General features: G+C 43.0%; 1 protein-coding gene across 4 annotated transcripts in view; it reads right to left on the minus strand.

Moving 5' to 3' along the window:
• DIXDC1 (DIX domain containing 1) overlaps positions 1-19610 on the minus strand; it is a 183278-nt gene that overhangs the window by 14820 nt on the left and 148848 nt on the right. For 3 of the 4 annotated variants that reach the window (XM_056544841.1, XM_056544839.1, XM_056544842.1), the window contains 5 exons: positions 10607-10711; positions 8766-8819; positions 8021-8113; positions 3219-3290; positions 528-620 (listed from right to left, as the gene is read on the minus strand). In XM_056544841.1, coding sequence (XP_056400816.1) covers positions 528-620; positions 3219-3290; positions 8021-8113; positions 8766-8819; positions 10607-10711 — 417 coding nt within the window. The remainder of the gene's footprint in view (positions 1-527; positions 621-3218; positions 3291-8020; positions 8114-8765; positions 8820-10606; positions 10712-19610) is intronic. The other variant, XM_056544843.1, reaches the window with a different exon arrangement.

A 19610-nucleotide genomic window follows, 5' to 3' on the forward strand; every position in this document is an offset into this window, starting at 1 on the left:
ACCGCAGCATTTTTCCTGCAATTTTTCCAAAAATTGTTCTTGTAATGTGACCTGTAGGTGACCTGTGGACACCGGAGCAGGGAAAGTGACCCCACTGGGCTGCTACCCCCCAGCCCCCGTTATACTGCTAGTGAGAAGAGAGGCAGGACAGGGGACATAACTTCCCCTCACAGCCGCTGTGCTCCTGGGAGGCCTGTCAGCTCTCCGTCTCCGTCCTCTTCCTGTGCTGGGGGCGGAGCCATGAATCAGGTGCCTTCATCCCTGCGCTACTGCCTGTCTCCCTAATGATACCGGAGCAGGAGCAGCGCAGGGATTGTAAAAAAAAAAAATAGCGCTTGTCTGAGTGGGGATCGGGACAACTGTCCTGGATCCTCACCAGCTGCACCTCTCTCTCAAGGGGGCCCTTGGCCAGTGCCTGAGGGCCCATGTGTAGTGGCGGGCCCCTGTGCAGCTGAACATGCTGCACATGTGATTTGTCCGCCCCTGGGTGAACCCAGCCCCATCCCACAGCGGACTGCTCTACCCACCGTTCTCTGAGGTGCAGGATCTCGTGTAGGACCTTTCCCAGATGTTTGCAAGAATCCATTAGTCTGGGAGGGATGACTGATGTAACTATTGACCTGTAAACATAAAAATGAGAGATTAAGGATGTATTCCAACTATATATATATATATATATATATATATATATATATATATATATATATTTACACACACATTTTTTTATCAAATGCAGCTAAAAAAAATTTCTGGGAACATATGTACCTATTAAGGAGGGTGCTACTGGCTTAGTCATGGAAAGTGCTATTACTATGACCATGTACCTGGCGCACAAGACAGCGGCACTTATTCCTGTGCTTGCACACATGCTGGCTGATTGGCTGGTTCATGTAGCATAATAGAAAAAAATAAAAATGGGATGTCATTGGCTCACTGTATCAAACATTTTAATTCATCTCCTATAAATTGTATCAAGATGGGTGAATGCCAGTAATAGTATTACATCTGTAGTCCCTTGAGATGTGACTTGGTCTGGTACGAGCAGGGAAACCAGCAGATTCAGGTTATAAAAAAAATTATAATTGACAGATTTTCACACCATGTCTACAACCCCTGGCTATCAAAATAGATAGCCTCTTCTTGGCCCCCAAGTCAGGGTACTGCAGGCATGAAAGGCCATCAATGGGACCTTAAAGGATAAGTGTCTCCAAGATATAAGTATCCCCTATCCGAAGCGCTGGGGCCCCCTGCGATTTCCTAAAGGGAGCCCCGGTTCTCCAGCACAGGAGCGCGTCACGACCCCCGCCCGAAGCGGAGGTTGCCACGCCCCCTCCATAAAGCTCTATGGGAGAGCCGTACGGCAATCTTCGGCTCTCCCATTGAGCTTTATGGAGGGGGTGTGGTGCGCTCCTCTGCTAGAGAACCAGGGCTCCGTTCAGGAGATCAGGCCCCCCCTCAGTGTTCGGACACCCTGAGATCTAAAACTTATCCCCTATACTTCGGATAGGGTATAAGTATTTCCTTGGTTACACTTATCCTTTAAGAAGAAAAGAGAGCTCCATGTCATTAGACCTAGGCCCAATAGATACTGTTTAGTGAAAGGAGAGAGGTTGCTTTGTCCATGCAGATGGGCTCATACAATTTGCTTAAAATGAGCGATAAGGACCCTGAATTTATAAATATAGTGAATATAGCAGTAATGCAATAAAAACAATAAAAATATTACACATACATCTTAATGCCCCCAGAGTGCTGCTACCTCTTCCCTATTTATTTCACTTTGTTAGAGGACACAGATCAACATTTATGAGCAAACAGCTGTACTCCATTATAGAGTTTGAGAGACGCTCAGTATATCCAGTAGTCACTGGTTTGTCTTATACAGGGCATCAAACAGTTTTCCTTTATCTAAGCAAATCTGTCTCAAAAGGGCGTCTCTATATCCCTATATCTCTCCAAAATGCTTCCTTACTCATACTAAAGGTAGCCATATACCTTAGAGAGCTGTCAGTCAATCATATATTACTTTGACAGATATTTCATTCTACCATTCCCCCAAACACTTGGCTGAGTGTACATGTTCTATCAATAGGAAGAGAGGAATAAGCAGCTGCCAGACACCGCTGACGTAGCTTATCTCCCATCATAACAAAGGATTGGATATGTAGATATCACAAAAGCCCAATTCTTTTTTACCTTAACATCTGATGTCAGGGGAGAGGCAAGAGGCCACCATACACATTAGATGGTCAGCCACATTCAGCTGACATTCATCCAATACCTGTGAGCACTCTAACTTTCCTGTCAGGGTCAACCTAGACATGAACGCAACGTATGTAAGGATCCAACAGGATGTGTTGTCACAAAAAAAATTGCACTAGAAAAAAAAGTATTTATCTCGTGTTTGTAACCTTCAACATCCCCCCCGTATTTCATTCCATTTCTGACTATCCCATTTTACAACAGTCTATAGTCTAAAGTCCATCCAGTCCATCTTATTCTCCAGCAATTTTAATCAAGTGGAGGGCAAACAGAATTTTTTTTCTCATTTTAAAGGAATATTCCAGCTTTATACATCTTATCCCCTATCCAAAGGATAGAGGATAAGATGTATGATCGCATGGGTCCCGCCGCTGGGGACCCCTGCGATCTCGGTGCAGCCCCTGACATTCTGTGCTGGGCGCTGCCTCTGAGACAGGGACGTGATGTCACGGTCACGCCCCCTAGTGATGTCATGCCACGCCCCCTCCATTCATGTCTATGGGAGGGGGCATCACGCCCCCTCCCATAGATGTGAATTGAGGGGGCGTGGCATGACGTCACTAGGGGGCAATGGCCGTGACATCAGGTCCCCGTCTCGGAGGCAGCGCGCGGCACAGAATGCCAGAGGATGCACTGAGATTGTGGGGGTCCCAAGCGGCGGGACCACTGCAAACATCCGATGATAAGATGTATAAAGCCGGAATACCCCTTTAAGGAAAACATTTCTTCCAAATTCCAAACATACCAAATTCCAAACATATTCCAGCTATACCCTTGTGTAGCCCGAGTACTTGCTTCTATAGTACACAAATACTGTCATAAAAGCTGGAAATGCCATATGTTATGTTTAATCTACAACAAAAGCAAATGGAATGGACATGTAACACTGAACACAATACATAAGGCGACTACTTACACTAACACTACTAACACTACTAGAGATGAGAGACATCTACCTGCTCATCCTCCCTCCTCAAGAACTGCTGGAGGAGAACCTTCCTGTTGTCTAACTCTTTCTGAAGATCATTCTACATGAGAAACAAATATATATATGGTTTAGAAACACAGGAAACTTATGTTAAAAAAATCTTTAAAATATCTTTATCTTTTTCCAAGTGAATGTGATGTACCCGAGATGTATAAATGAACTCTAGACAGCTATAAGGAAATCCAATACCTCATTGCCGCTCTTCATCATGCCATCAGCATAATACCGCTAATACTTTAAAGGGGTACTACCGTGGAAAACTTTTTTTTTTAAATCAACTGGTGCCAGAAAGTTAAACAGATTTGTAAATTACTTCTATTTAAAAATCTTAATTCTTCCAGTACTTTTTATGGGCTGTATACTACAGAGGAAATGCTTATCTTTTTAGATTTCTCTGATGTCATGACCACAGTGCTCTCTACTGACCTCTGCTGTCCATTTTTAACAACAGGAGAAAATCCTCATAGCAAACATATGCTGCTCCGGACAGTACCTAAAATAGACAGCAGAGGTCAACAGAAAGCACTGTGGTCATGACATCAGAGAAATCTAAAAAGAAAAGCATTTCCTCTGTAGTATACAGCCCCTAAAAAGTACTGGAAGAATTAAGATTTTTAAATAGAAGTAATTCACAAATGTGTTTAACTTTCTGGCACCAGTTGATTTAAAAAAAAAAAAAGTTTTCCACGGTAGTACCCCTTTAAAGCAATGTAGAGAGCAGAGGAGTTGGTACAATGTCCTGTACAGGCATACATAGGGGAGAGGGGGCCCCATAGCAAACATCAAAATAGGCCTCTTATTACTACATCTGATTTTGCCCCCCAGGACAGATAAGCCTGGTGTTTATTTCCTCTTCCTTTTCATCGCCCTCGGACCATTACCCCATTTCTAACAATGCAGTTTACAATGCAATACCCATGTAATGATCTCATATAACAACGTAGCAGATCTGAATAAGTTGTTTGCTTTTTTAAAATAAAGAGGATGTCCCACCTTAGACTACCTCCCCATTTCACAGGATAGAGGTTAAAGGGGTTATCCAGGAAAAAACTTTTTTTTATATATCAACTGGCTCCAGAAAGTTAAACAGATTTGTAAATTACTTCTATTAAAAAATCTTAATCCTTTCAGTACTTATGAGCTGCTGAATTTGAGTTGTTCTTTTCTGTCTACGTGCTCTCTGATGACACCTGTCTCGGGAACTGTCCAGAGTAGAAGCACTTACCAGATGTGGTTGTACTCCATCCAAGTACAACCATGGGAGAGAGTATGTTTAGATATAAGGTCTCAGCAGCCGCTCCGCTTCACATAACCACAGATGCAATAAAATTCCCTCCAAACAGGCAGAGATCAAGAAGGCGCTGGAGATCAGATAAAATGTAGCTTTTATTTATTCCCACAATGCAACTCGTTTCACGGAGGTTCCGCTTCATCAGCCTGATGAAGCGGAACCTCCGCGAAACGCGTTGCATTGTGGGAATAAAGAAAAGCTACATTTTATCTGATCTCCAGCGCCTTCTTGATCTCTGCCTGTTTGGAGGGAATTTTATTGCATCTGCAGTTCCCGAGACAAGCAGAGATATCAGCAGAGAGCACTATTGCCAGACAGAAAAGAACAACTCAACTTCAGCAGCTGATAATTGTTGGAAGGATTAAGATTTTTTTTAATAGAAGTAATTTACAAATCTGTTTAACTTTCTGGAGCCAGTTGATATATCAAAAAAAATAATTTTTCCTGGAATAACCCTTTAAATGACATCATGGGAGGGTTGTCCTACCTCTGGGGTCCGAACTCTGTAGGGAATCAGTCCTAATGGTAAGACAACATCTAAAATCCCATAAAAAATGAAATGAAAATATTGTCATATAACAATGCATTGTGCCACACTTTATAGGGAATGTGTTATCAATAAATGACCTATTGTTGAAATCAAGTGTTGACCATATTTTTTTTAAGAATTATTTTTGTGGTGATATTTTTAGAGAAGCCTGCCCCATACAAAGAAAATGGTTGGGATATATTCATTGTGCCTATGTCCATGGGGCTTGCTGTAAAGCATATCACTAAATGCCGTTAAAAGCAGCTTAGATAAGATGTCTCCCCTAATAATAAATGTAATAAAAAATCAGAAAATAGAAACAATTTATGAAAAAAGAACATGTTTCAGTAACTGGCTCTAGTCATATAAAAATCTAGGCAACATATTCACTTTAAACTCAGCTCTGCTACATTTGTAACTAGTATGTACCTTAGAATTGTAAATGACTTAGAATTGACTATAAAAGATGTTGGACGTGTGCTATTGTAGAAGGTTCTTTGTCTTTTAGTACGTGAAGAGGACAATTTATTGATGGGTACATCATGGGGGTTGTGAGACACAAACAAGACTGAATAATTCATGCGTTGTTTTGGAAGGTGCCATCTGGAGAGCGCGCATTGACAGCAGCACATTATATACGGGCTCTCCCCATGGCTGTATCTAACACTTACAGATACATTCAGGGGGCAGCCTGTAGAATTAGGACGTCCATTAACACTGTCTCAGTGACCTTAAAGGGGTATTCCAGGCAAAAACTTTTTTTTTATATATCAACTGGCTCCGGAAAGTTAAACAGATTTGTAAATTACTTCTATTAAAAAATCTTAATCCTTCCAATAGTTATTAGCTTCTGAAGTTTTCTGTCTAACTGCTCAATGATGATGTCACGTCCCGGGAGCTGTGCATGATGGGAAAATATCCCCATAGGAGCTGGACAGCTCCCGGGACGTGAGTCATCAGAAAGCAGTTAGACAGAAAACAGCAACTCAACTTCAGAAGCTAAGAACTATTGGAAGGATTAAGATTTTTTAATAGAAGTAATTTACAAATCTGTTTAACTTTCCAGAGCCAGTTGATATATAAAAAAAAGTTTTTGCCTGGAATACCCCTTTAAAGCAGACCTGTCAGCAGAAAAACATGGGTGTAAATAACTCCATGGCAAGATAATGCTAGTCATGAGGTTTTTAGGTATAACTTGATATTTCGTTAGTCCTCTCCATTAGCAAGATATATGTATTTTTGTTATTATGCAAATTAAACTCAAAAGCCCAGGGGGGATTCCCCAGGACACCAAGAGCCCAGGTAAGTCCAGCCCATGTCCTCTTTATTACCACCCCTGGCCTGCCTGCATCTGCCTACCCCTTCTAACTGATCGCTAGATAAAGAGGACATGGGCTGGATTTACTGGAGCTCTTGCCATGCTGGGGAACATCCCCTGAGCTACTGAGCTTCAACTACATAATAACAAATAGCCATATATCTTGCCACTAGAAAGAACTACAAAGAACTACAGAACTTAAAAGGTATACTTGCAATCCTAATGGCTAGCACTATCTAGCCATGGTCTCATTTAAACCCATGCTAAACTGCTGACAGTCCCACTTTAAAGGCTCGTTCACACTGAGTAATTCAAGAAGAATTCAAGAAGTAATTCCTCTTGAATTCTCCGCTCCATATTAATGCACATCTCCTCTGCCCATTGACTTTAATGTTTTTTCTGCTGTCCTGTTCACACTGCGGAAATTCCGCTAGCAGAATTCCAACTCTGAATTCCTTTCCGCTTTAAGAATCCTTCAAGCGGAACCCGCAAGCAGAATCCAATAGAAGTCAATGGTAGAAACAATTTCTGCCCAACATCATTATCAAGCGGAATTCGAGCGGAATTCAGAAAAGTTGAATTAAATAACCTCCTTCATTCCTCTTAATTTCTGCATGGAAATTCCATTTAAATTCCGCTTGATGGATAAAATGACAGAAGGCAACAATTTCCTGACCAAAATTATTCCTCGTGAATTCCTCTTGAATGGGTGGAAATAGGCTGGCCAAAAACATCCGAAGAATATCAGCTGAACCTACTGATTTCGGCAGGATTAGACTGCAGGATTTCGGCATGCTTGATTCTTTTGATCTCAAGAAAGATGAGCCACCACCAGAGGTGTCTGGCAGCAGGATATTACTATCTACATGTTGAAACATGTACACGACGCTGTGCCCATGTACATGTATGGGGGAGTTGGGGTTAATAGCTGTTGGTTATACTCAGCTGTCTAAGGTTTATAGAATGTAGAATCCCATTGTCAGGTAGAGGTTCAACTTTGGACCCCAACTATTCAGACTTTTATGGCAGATTTGATTGGCATGTGATGGGTGGAAAACCCCTCAAAGGTGGCCATACACGTCAGACACAAGAAGGTTGATTACTTTATTATAACTTTTAATCTATGGTATATGGATAACTTGTGAGTGTTGTTTGTACTTCGATTAACAACTACTAAAACATTTTCTATTAATCCATGATATCAATAACTCTTCTATGCAAATGCAGTAGGACATAGAACTATTGATGCATTCGCAAGACCATTTAAAGACCTCAGCTTAAAGGGGTACTCCGCTGCTCAGCGTTTGGAACAAACTATTCCTAACTCTGGAGCCGGCGCCGGGAGCTCGTAACGTCATAGCCCCGCTCCCTCATGATGTTACGTCCCACTCCCTCATGACGTCACGCCCCGCCCCCTCAATGCAAGTCTATGGGAGGGGGCGTGACAATCGTCACGCCCCCTCGCATAGACTTGCATTGAGGGTGCGGGGTGTGACGTCATGAGGGGGCGGGGCTCACTAGCTCCCGGTGCCAGCTCCAGCGTTCGAAACAGTTTGCTCCAAACGCTGAGCAGCGGAGTACCCCTTTAAAATATCAAATCTGCAGGACAAGAAAAAGTTGTCGTCTCCATACCTTTTGATAATTGACCTCAGAAAGTTTCCGATGTGTTTCATCTAGTTTCCCTTGCATTTGCTGTATGAGCCAATCCTTTTGTGTGATTTCTTTCTGTAGGAGGGGAGAGGTTTAGCAATTTTATATGTATTTCTTAAAGGGTACCTCTCATCAAATAAACTTTTGATATATTTTAAATTAATGAATGTTGAATAACTTTCCAATAGCATGTTAATGAAAAATATGCTTCTTTCTATTGTATTTCTCCCGATCAGTCCTGTCAGCAAGCATTTCTGACTCATGCTGGAGTCCTAAACACTCAGAGCTGCCAGCCTGCTTTGTTCACAGCCAAACAGGCTGTGAACAAAGCAGGCTGGCAGCTCTGAGTGTTCTCCTTTGTGAACAAAGCAGACTGGCAGCTCGTAGTGTTTAGGACTCCAGCATGAGTCTGAAATGCTTGCTGCCAGGACTGGTAGGGAGACACCTAGTGGTCATTTATTCAAAGTGGAAAATTAAATAGAAAGAAGCATATTTTTTAATAACATGCAATTGTAAAGTTATTCTGCATACATTAATCTATAATATATCAAAAGTTTTTTTGATGAGAGGTACCCTTTAATATACTCAGGTCAACTAACATTTCATGTAAATATGTAAATGTATTCATAGACTGAAGATGACACAGCACATTATGCCTAATTAAAAAAAAAAAAAATATATATATATATATATATATATATATTCAATCAATATAGAAAAGCTATACCTTATAATCAGCAATAAACTGGTTTCTTTCTTCCAATTTTCTTTGTAAGTCGACCTAATAAAATCAAATACACTGTAAATATTCTCTGCTGAATCTCAGTGTTGAATATGTTGATAAAGTTGATCTTTCTACAACTAGGACTGAAGTTTTAATTCTGACTGTAGATTTGCCTCCTTTTTGGGAAACTAGAATGTCATCCTGAGGCTATGTTCAGATGGCGGATTTTCCCCAAAGGTTACTGAACAGGACTGTGGAGGAACTGCAGCAGATTTCAACTGCTGCAGCTACATTTCTAAGACCCCTGACTTTAATGGGATTTCACATACAAAACACATAAAAACATATATCATCTCATTATGAAAAAGTATTTTATTAAACATGACTGCCAAAAATTACACACATTTAAAAAACTATTAAAGTCATATAACAAATCACAGGGATAATACTAAAAAGGAGCAGAAATTACAGGCAGAGGTACAATAAAACCCCTCAGGTAGGTATAGCTAGGTAATAAATATAATAAATATTTCTATACAAAAATTACATCCATACAGAAAATGCCATATGGTGCAAAGCCTAACAATATTGGTATAAACATAAGGCAATTGCAGCTAAACATGAGAGGATAAAGAGACTAACAATAAAGTAATGATTACCAAGTGGACAGCACCGTATCCCCTCTAATACCCTGGTAAAGATACGGTGCTGTCCACTTAGTAATAGCCTCCAGCATTGCTGGTCTGGTATTAGCTTCCTAGTGTTGGGGCCCTATACATCCGGTGGGACACTGCTGAACATGGGCTGAACAGCAATGTGACGCTTTGGAGACCAGATGCTGGGGTCAGCGTGACACATTGCCACCCAGCAAATAACTGGTCCCTGGGGTGTCCCGGTTCAGCCAGTGATTGGCTGCGCAACACTCTGACATATTGGGCCCCTGGATGTGCATGGCAGACACTGAAGCAGCAATGCTGGTGACTTCGGGGACTGAGGGAGAGGTAAGTATTGTTTTTTTTTTTTTTGTTAGTTTATTGTTCATACCTGGACATGTAAAATAATTTTGCCGGACAAACTCTTCAATGCAGTGGTGATAGTTATGAGGTGTCACTGAAAGATAAAGGGGTACTCTGCTAGAAAACATTTTCTTTTAAATCAACTGGTGCCAGAAAGTTAAACAGATTTGTAAATTACTTCTATTTAAAAATCTTAATCCTTCCAGTACTTATCAGCTGCTGAATGCTACAGAGGAAGTTCTTTTCTTTTTTTAATTTTTTTTCTGTCTGACCACAGTGCTCTCTCCTGACACCTCTGTCCATTTTAGGAACGGTCAAGAGTAGAAGCAAATCCCAATAGCAAATATATCCTGCTCTGGACAGTTCCTGACATGGACAGAGGTGTCAGCAGAGACCACTGTGGTCAGACAGAAAGGAAATTCAAAAAGAAAAGAACTTCCTTTGGAGCATACAGCAGTTAAGTGCTGGAAGGATTATGATTTTTTAATAGAAGTAATTTACAAATCTGTTTAACTTTCTGGCATCAGTTGATTTAAAAAAAAAATGTTTTCCAGCAGAGTAACCCTTTAAAGGTGTTTACATTTATCATCTATCCATAGAATAGGTGATATGGGTCTGATCACTGGGGCCCCCACCAATCATAAGTACAGTGATCCTGTGTCTGTTGACTGAATGGAGTGGTGGTCAGGCATGCACCTCCATTCATCTCTACAGGACGGAGATAGCCAATAGATGTATTATAGGTGTTGTTCACTCACAAGGGTATTTACTGTAAGAGAACTCTACTTTGTTCCTCCACAATGCCCAGGTTTAGGATGTATTACTTACATTTTGATTGTGCAGTTCATCTTTGTCCATGTTGGTTCTCAGTAGTTCTTGCTTTAACTGAAGTACAACACTTTCTTGTTGAGCCATCCTTTGCTGTAAAGCATCCTGTGAGAAGAAAGAACATTGAATACTAGGAGTACTTTTTTATAGGAATGATTAAGTCTATCAGTCATCAGGGTGTTGTTACAGTGTTGTGGCCAAATAAATGACTACCGTATATACTCGAGTATAAGCCGACCCGAGTATAAGCCGAGACCCCTAATTTCAACCCAAAATCCCAGGAAAAGTTATTGACTCGAGTATAAGCCTAGAGTGGGAAATACATCATCCCCCCCTGTCATCATCCAGACCCCCGTCATCATCCAGACCCGTCATTAACATCCTCATCATCATCCCCTTGTCATCATCCCACACATCCCCCTTCATCATCCCCTTGTCATCATCCCACACATCCCCCCTTCATCATCCCCTTGTCATCATCCCACACATCCCCCCTTCATCATCCCCTTGTCATCATCCCACACATCCCCCCTTCATCATCCCCTTGTCATCATCCCACACATCCCCCCTTCATCATCCCCTTGTCATCATCCCACACATCCCCCCTTCATCATCCCCTTGTCATCATCCCACACATCCCCCCTTCATCATCCCACACACCCCCCCCTTCATCATCCTCTTCTCATCATTCGCCCTCAGTGGTCTTCAACCTGCGGGCCTCCAGAGGTTTCAAAACTACAACTCCCAGCAAGCCCGGGCAGCCATCGGCTGTCCGGGCTTGCTGGGAGTTGTAGTTTTGAAACCTCCGGAGGTCCGCAGGTTGAAGACCACTGCGGCCTTCGACATCATCCAGCCCCCTCTCACCCCCCTTTAGTTCTGAGTACTCACCTCCGCTCGGCGCTGGTCCGGTCCTGCAGGGCTGTCCGGAGAGGAGGTGGTCCGGTGGGATAGTGGTTCCGGGCTGCTATCTTCACCGGGGGCGCCTCTTCTCCGCGCTTCCGGCCCGGAATAGAGGCGTTGCCTTGACAATGACGCAGAAGTACGTTGGCAATGAACGCACCTCTGCGTCGTTGTCAAGGCAACGTGACTATTCTGAGGCCGGGCCCGAAGCGCTTAGAAGAGGCCTCCCCGGTGAAGATAGCAGCCCGGAACCACTATCCCACCGGACCACCTCCTCTCCGGACAGTCCTGCAGGACCGGACCAGCGCCGAGCGGAGGTGAGTACTGTACAGAACTAAAGGGGGGTGAGAGGGGGCTGGATGATGTCGAAGGCCGCAGTGGTCTTCAACCTGCGGACCTCCGGAGGTTTCAAAACTACAACTCCCAGCAAGCCTGGACAGCCGATGGCTTCAACCTGCGGGTGGGGGAGTTCACTCGAGTATAAGCCGAGGGGGGTGTTTTCAGCACGAAAAATCGTGCTGAAAAACTCGGCTTATACTCGAGTATATACGGTAGATTATATATGTGTAGATATAGGTATTGGTGCACTCTGCTTTCATTTTCACTTTTCAATTAAAGGGAAACTGTTACTTTTTAAACTTTTTTAAATGAAATTCTTATATAAAATAATATAAGAAACAGATGCTAATAAGAGCTACAGCAATCAGGCACTGCAGCTGTAATGACCTCCACATTCACAGGGAACATCTACAGTGCATAGTGAAAGTATTCGACCCCCTTGAACTTTTCGACCTTTTGCCACATTTCAGGCTTCAAACATAAAGATATAAAACTGTAATTTTGTGTGAAGAATCAACAACAAGTGGGACACAATCATGAAGTGGAATGAAATTTATTGGATATTTCAAACTTTGTTAACAAATAAAAACCTGAAAAATTGGGCGTGCAAAATTATTCAGCCCCTTTCAGTGCAGCAAACTCTCTCCAGAAGTTCAGTGAGGATCTCTGAATGATCCAATGTTGACCTAAATGACTAATGATGATAAATAGAAAACACCTGTGTGTAATCAAGTCTCCGTATAAATGCCCCAGCACTGTGATAGTCTCAGAGGTCCGTTTAAAGTGCAGAGAGCATCATGAAGGACAAGGTACACACCAGGCAGGTCCGAGATACTGTTGTGGAGAAGTTTAAAGCCGGATTTAGATACAAAAAGATTTCCCAAGCTTTAAACATCCCAAGGAGCACTGTGCAAGCGATAATATTGAAATGGAAGGAGTATCAGACCACTGCAAATCTACGAAGACCTGGTTGTCCCTCTAAACTTTCAGCTCATACAAGGAGAAGACTGATCAGAGATGCAGCCAAGAGGCCCATGGTCACTCTGGATGAACTGCAGAGATCTACAGCTGAGGTGGAAGACTCTTTCTGTAGGACAACAATCAGTCGTATACTGCACAAATCTGGCCTTTATGGAAGAGTGGCAAGAAGAAAGCCATTTCTTAAAGATATCCATAAAAAGTGTTGTTTAAAGTTTGCCACAAGCCAACTGGGAGACACCAAACATGTGGAAGAAGGTGCTCTGGTCAGATGAAACCAAAATCAAACTTTTTGGCAACAATGCAAAACATTATGTTTGGTGTAAAAGCAACACAGTTCATCACCCTGAACACACCATCCCCACTGTCAAACATGGTGGTGGCAGCATCATGGTTTGGGCTTTTCTTCAGCAGGGACAGGGAAGATGGTTAAAATTAATGGGAAGATGGATGGAGCCAAATACAGGACCATTCTGGAAGAAAACCTGATGGAGTCTGCAAAAGACCTGAGACTGGGACGGAGATTTGTCTTCCAACAAAACAATGATCCAAAACATAAAGCAAAATCTACAATGGAATGGTTCACAAATAAACATATCCAGGTGTTAGAATGGCCAAGTCAAAGTCCAGACCTGAATCCAATCGAGAATCTGTGGAAAGAACTGAAAACTGCTGTTCACAAACGCTCTCCATCCAACCTCACTGAGCTCCAGCTGTTTTGCAAGGACTAGTGGGTAAAAATGTCAGTCTCTCGATGTGCAAAACTGATAGAGACATACCCCAAGCGACTTACAGCTGTAATCGCAGCAAAAGGTGGCGCTACAAAGTATTAACTTAAGGGGGCTGAATCATTTTTCAGTTTTTTATTTGTTAAAAAAAAGTTTGAAATATCCAATAAATTTCATTCCACTTCATGATTTTGTCCCACTTGTTGTTGATTCTTCACAAAAAATTACAGTTTTATATCTTTATGTTTGAAGCCTGAAATGTGGCAAAAGGTCAAAAAGTTCAAGGGGGCCGAATACTTTCAATATGCACTGTATCAAACTGGCCAGTGCTGCTGAACAAAAGAAGTGTCTATACTGACATGAAACTAGTCGTCATCCTGTGGTACGCCCCCCGCACCTGAGAGCTCTGTCTCTCGCTCCCCGCACGTTCAACGACTTGCATGCCATGCTGGTTGACACCGAAAATAAAGATCATTCTGCTGGCAATCAAAATCGTGGGTGAGTGCAGCTTTTTTCCTAAGTGTCTCTGTTATATAAATTAAGTTTAGTTTGTTCGTGTGTTTGGTGTATATTTCATTTGTTTAACATTTTATTCATCTTTAATATTTGCACAGGGGCTGCCATTACCTAGAGCGTCTGTCATGACGTCACTTAACTACACCATCACAGATGCTCTACGGCATTCACTGGCCATAAGAACGTTCAGACGCCGGTGATGTGAAGTATACCTTGATCTGTAGAAAACTTACAGCGCATGCACAGCACTATGCTGACAGCGTAGGGCTAACGTAGGCAGTGTAGCCCTGCGCATGCACAGTTATCCGTACCGCGCAGGGCTTGCATTAGTAGCGTAGCTGTAGAAAACTGAGAGCGCATGTGCAGGGCTCTAGCGTAGGCAGCTGTAAACCAGTGTAGGCTTAGCGTAGTTTAAAATTACCATAGCTTAGGTTTCACAGTCATGGCCGTAATTGTTGGCACCCCTGAAAATGAAGTATTTCTCACAGAAAAGGATTGCAGTAACAGATGTTTTGCTATACACATGTTTATTCCCTTTGTGTGTATTGGAACTAAACCAAAAAAGGAGGTTAAAAAGCAAATTGGACATAATGTCACCCCAAACTCCAAAAATGGGCTGGACAAAATTATTAGCACCCTTAACTTAATATTTGGTAGCACACCATTTGGAAAAAAATAACTGAAATCAGTTGCTTCCTATAACGAGGTCTCTCTTATTGGAAGGCGCCTTTTCCCAACAGCAATTTTAAGATCTCCCCACAGGTGTTCAATGGGATTTAGATCTGGACTCATTGCTGCCACTTCAGAACTCTCCAGCGCTTTGTTGCCATCCATTTCTGGGTGCTTTTTGACGTATGTTTGGGGTCATTGTCCTGCTGGAAGACCCAAGATCTTGGACGCAAACCCAGCTTTCTGACACTGGGCTGTACAGTGCGACCCAAAATCCATTGGTAATCATCAGATTTCATGATGCCTTGTACACTTTCCAGACACCCAGTGCCAGAGGCAGCAAAACAACCCCAAAACATCATTGAACCTCCACCATGTTTCACTGTAGGTACTGTGTTCTTTTCTTTGTAGGCCTCATTCCATTTTCGGTAAACAGTGGAATGATGTGCTTTACCAAAAAGCTCTATCTTGGTCTCATCTGTCCACAAGACGTTTTGACTTACTCAAATTTATTTTGGCAAAATGTAGTCTTGCTTTTTAATGTCTCTGGGTCAGCAGTGGGGTCCTCCTGGGTCTCCAGCCATAGCGTTTTATTTCATTTAAATGGTAACTCTCATTAAAAAAATGTTTGCTATTGCACTCCTTATGGTAAATAAAAAATATATCTAATATACTTTGTTTAAAAAAAATGAAGTTTTCTATGTGCTTAAAAAAGCTCAAGAGCACATTTTCCCCATCTCATACACAGACTTTGGACCGAAGCCCAAACACAGCAAGTGCAGCCTGGAGTGCTGAGGGGTGTGTGTCCAACCAACAGCATATGGCAGTTAAGTGTGAGAGGAGCTATGATTGGATGAGGCTGGACACACCCCATTCAGCACTCCAGGCTGCACTTCCTGTATTTGGACTTCGGTCCAAAGTCTGTGTATGAGATGGGGGGAAATGTGCTCTTGAACTTTTTTAAGCGCAAATGAAACATAGAAAACTTCATTTTTTTTAACAAAGTATATTAGAAATATTTTTTATTTACCATAAGGAGTGCAATAGCAAAAATTTGTTTTAATGAGAGTGACCATTTAAATGTCGACAGATAGTTTGTGCTGACACTGATGCTCCCTGAGCCTGCAGGACAGCTTGAATATCTTTGGAACTTGTTTGGGGTTGCTTATCCACCATCTGGACTATTCTGCGTTGACACCTTTCATCAATTTTTCTCTTCCATCCACGCCCAGGGAGATTAGCTACAGTGCCATGGGTTGCAAACTTCTTGATAATGTTGCGCACTGTGGACAAAGGCAAATCTAGATCTCTGGAGATGGACTTGTAACCTTGAGATTGTTGATATTTTTCCACAATTTTGGTTCTCGAGTCCTCAGACAGTTCTATTCTCCGCTGTCTGTTGTCCATGCTTAGTGTGGCACACACAGACACACAATGTAAAGATTAAGTGAACTTATCCATTTTATCTGCTTCCAGATGTGATTTTTATATTGCCCACACCTGTTAATTGCCCCAGGTGAGTTTAAAAGAGCATCACATGCTTGAAACAATCTTATTTTTCCACAATTTTGAAAGGGTGCCAATAATTTTGGCCAGCCCATTTTTGGAGTTTGGTGTGACATTATATCCAATTTGCTTTTTTTCTTCCCTTTTTTGGTTTAGTTCCAATACACACAAAGGAAATAAACATGTGCATAGTAAAACATGTGTTACTGCAATCCTTTTCTGTGAGAAATACTTAATTTTCTTGAAAAATTTCAGTGGTGCCAACATTTACGGCCATGAGTGTATAGTGAAAGGAGGTAGGTTATAGGTTTTAAAGTAAAGAGACTATAACTCTCAGCATGCTCAGGCAAGCAGGAAGTTGTAGTATGGCAAATTTTACAGTGAAGGGATCATAAATCCCAGCATGCCCAGACAGCTAAAGGCTGTCCAGGCAGGATGGGAGTTGTAGTTTTACACAGGCATAGAGTAGTTAGCGTAGAGTAGTGTTAGTGCAGTTTTAGAGTAGTTAACGTAGCGTAGTGTTAGCATAGTTTTAGTGTAGTTAGCCTAGTGTTAGCACAGTTTTAGAGTAGTTAGCGTAGTGAAGTGTTACCACAATTTTAGTGTATTTAGTGTAGTATAGTGTTACCACAGTTTTAGTGTATTTAGCCTAGCGTAGTGTTATTGCAGTTTTAGTGTAGTTAGCGTAGTGATAGCACAGTTTTACACAGGTGTAGTGTAGTTAGTGTAGTGTTAGCGTAGTTTTACACAGGTTTAGCATAGCGTTAGCACAGTTTTACACAGGTGTAGTGTAGTTAGTGTAGTGTTAGCGTAGTTTTACACAGGTTTAGCATAGTGTCAGCACAGTTTTACACAGGTGTAGTGTAGCTAACATAGTTTTACAGGCAGATAAAGCGTAGTTTATAGAGTGTAGCGTGGGGTGTAGCTTAGCTTAATCATACAGTGAAGGGGCTACAACTCCCAGCATGCCCAGACAGCCAAAGGCATGTCTGTCATGCACAGAACACAGCGACTAAAGAGTAGTCAGCGCCATGTTAGTGAAGTCCAGAAGCCTCCCTGTAAAGAACCAGCGGCTGCTTCTGGAACTATTGTCATTATCCCCTGCTGGCTCTCCTATTTACCGGCCGAGCTCCTACAATCCATCCTCTTGACAGTACCGGCAGCCGCAGCCTCGGGACCTGGACTCTGTGCCTCTCTCTGGCTTCCAGCTGAGATAGGAGGAGGGGGAGTTAGGGTCGGCGCCTCAGCTGGTGTCTGCAGCACAGCGCTTCCCTGACTGTCTGCATGACGAGTACCAGATCACATGGCCGGCCGGTGTGAGGTGCAAATCTGCACCCCATACAGACTTGCTTCCGCCCCTCCCCTCAGCTCTCCGAAGTTAGAGCTGGGGGGAGGGCAGAGCGAAGGCAGAGCAGGGGGAGAGAGGAGTACATGCCCCCCTCATCTCAGGTACACGCCCGCATCATCTCTCCTCCCCCTGCTCAGCCTTTGGGCAACGCAGGTCTGCACGGGAGAAAGAACACAGAGCAGGGGAGAGAGGACGTACACGGCTCATCATCTCCTCCCTGAGCTCTGCCTGTGTTCTCTGAACGGGAGGATGATGAAGTGCTGGGGATATATAAACTTCTCGGCTGGGGATGGGGAGACATACTTCCCTGACTGGTGATGATTCCTATAATGTGCTGTGTATAACTCTGCACAGGCTGATTTATATTAGTGTTCTGTGTATAACGCAGGTTTCCTGGGGCTGTAAGGGGGAGGACGAACAGCATGGGCTGTTTTTTCATTAGCCCCATAAAGAGGACAAAGAAATGCATGGGGTTTGTACAGGACATGAACGTCACTGTATTAATATTAACCCTGTGCATTTCTATGTCAGCATTCATACAGGGAAGCAGAAATGCGCGGGGGAAGTATACAGGGAAGCAGAAATGCAGAAATGCACAGGGTCCATACAGGGAAGCAGAAATGCAGAAATGCACGGGGCTCATACAGGAAAGCAGAAATTCATGGGTTTCATACAGGACCTTCATTTCTGCTTCCCGTATGAACCCTGTGCATTTCTGCTTCCCTGTATGAACCCTGTGCATTTCTGCTTCCCTGTATGAACCCCGTGCATTTCCATATCCCTGTATGAACCCTGTGCATTTCTGCTTCCCTGTATGATCCCCCTTGCATTTATGCTTCCATGTATAAACCCTGTGTATTTCTGCTTCCCTGTATGAACCCCGTGCATTTCTGCTTCCCTGTATGAACCCTGTGCATTTCTGCTTCCCTGTATGATCCCCCTTGCATTTATGCTTCCATGTATAAACCCTGTGCATTTCTGCTTCCCTGTATGAACCCCGTGCATTTCTATATCCCTGTATGAACCCCGTGCATTTCTGCTTCCCTGTATGAACCCTATGCATTTCTGCTTCCCTGTATGAACGATGACATAGAAATGAACAGGGTTCATACAGTGATGTTCATGTCCTGTACAAACCCATGCATTTCTATGTCCTCTTTATGGGGCTAATGAACACCCCATGAAAAAACAGAAATCAGCACGTGCAGTTTGTCCTCCCCCTTGCAGCCCGAGGAAACCTGCGTTATACACAGAAAAGACAAAACCAGCTCACCCCACCCTGGACAGATGGAGCACGGATCCAAGTGCTGGACAACACCGTTGAACAGAGAAATAAAGAAGCGTAGAACCCAGCTCTTATGCAAATAAAATCCAGGATTTATTCCAATAAGACAACACAGGAACACAAGGGGTTATGCGTTTCAAGCGCAAGGAGTGCTCTTAGTCATACCAAAGAGCGCTCCTTGCCCTTGAAATGAGCTGGGTTCTACACTTCTTCATTATTTTATACAAAGAACACTAATATAACTCAGCCTGGGCAGAGTTATACAGAGAACACTAATATAAATCAGCCTGTGCAGAGTTATACAGAGAACACTAATATAAATCAGCCTGTGCAGAGTTATACACAGCACATTATAGGAATCATCAGTCTGTGAAGTATGTCTCCCCATTCCCAGCTTTAATCCCCAGCCATAAAGTTTATACATCCCCAGCTCGTGCACTGTCATCCTCCCGTTCAGAGAACACAGGCAGAGCTCAGGGAGGGGAGATGAGGAGCCGTGTACGTCCTCTCTCCCCTGCTCTGTGTTCCTTCTCCCGTGCAGACCTGCATTGTCTGAAAGCAGAGCAGGGGGAGGAGAGATGAGGGGGACGTGTACCTGAGATGAGGGGGGGTGTACGCCATCTCTCCCCCTGCTCTGCCTTCGATCTGCCCTCCCCCAGCTCTAACTTCAGAAATCTTCGGAGAGCTGAGGGGAGGGGTGGAAACAAGTTTGCACGGGGCGCAGATTTGCACTTC

The sequence above is a fragment of the Hyla sarda genome, chromosome 10 (assembly GCF_029499605.1).
Source record: "Hyla sarda isolate aHylSar1 chromosome 10, aHylSar1.hap1, whole genome shotgun sequence".
Lineage (NCBI taxonomy): Eukaryota > Metazoa > Chordata > Amphibia > Anura > Hylidae > Hyla > Hyla sarda.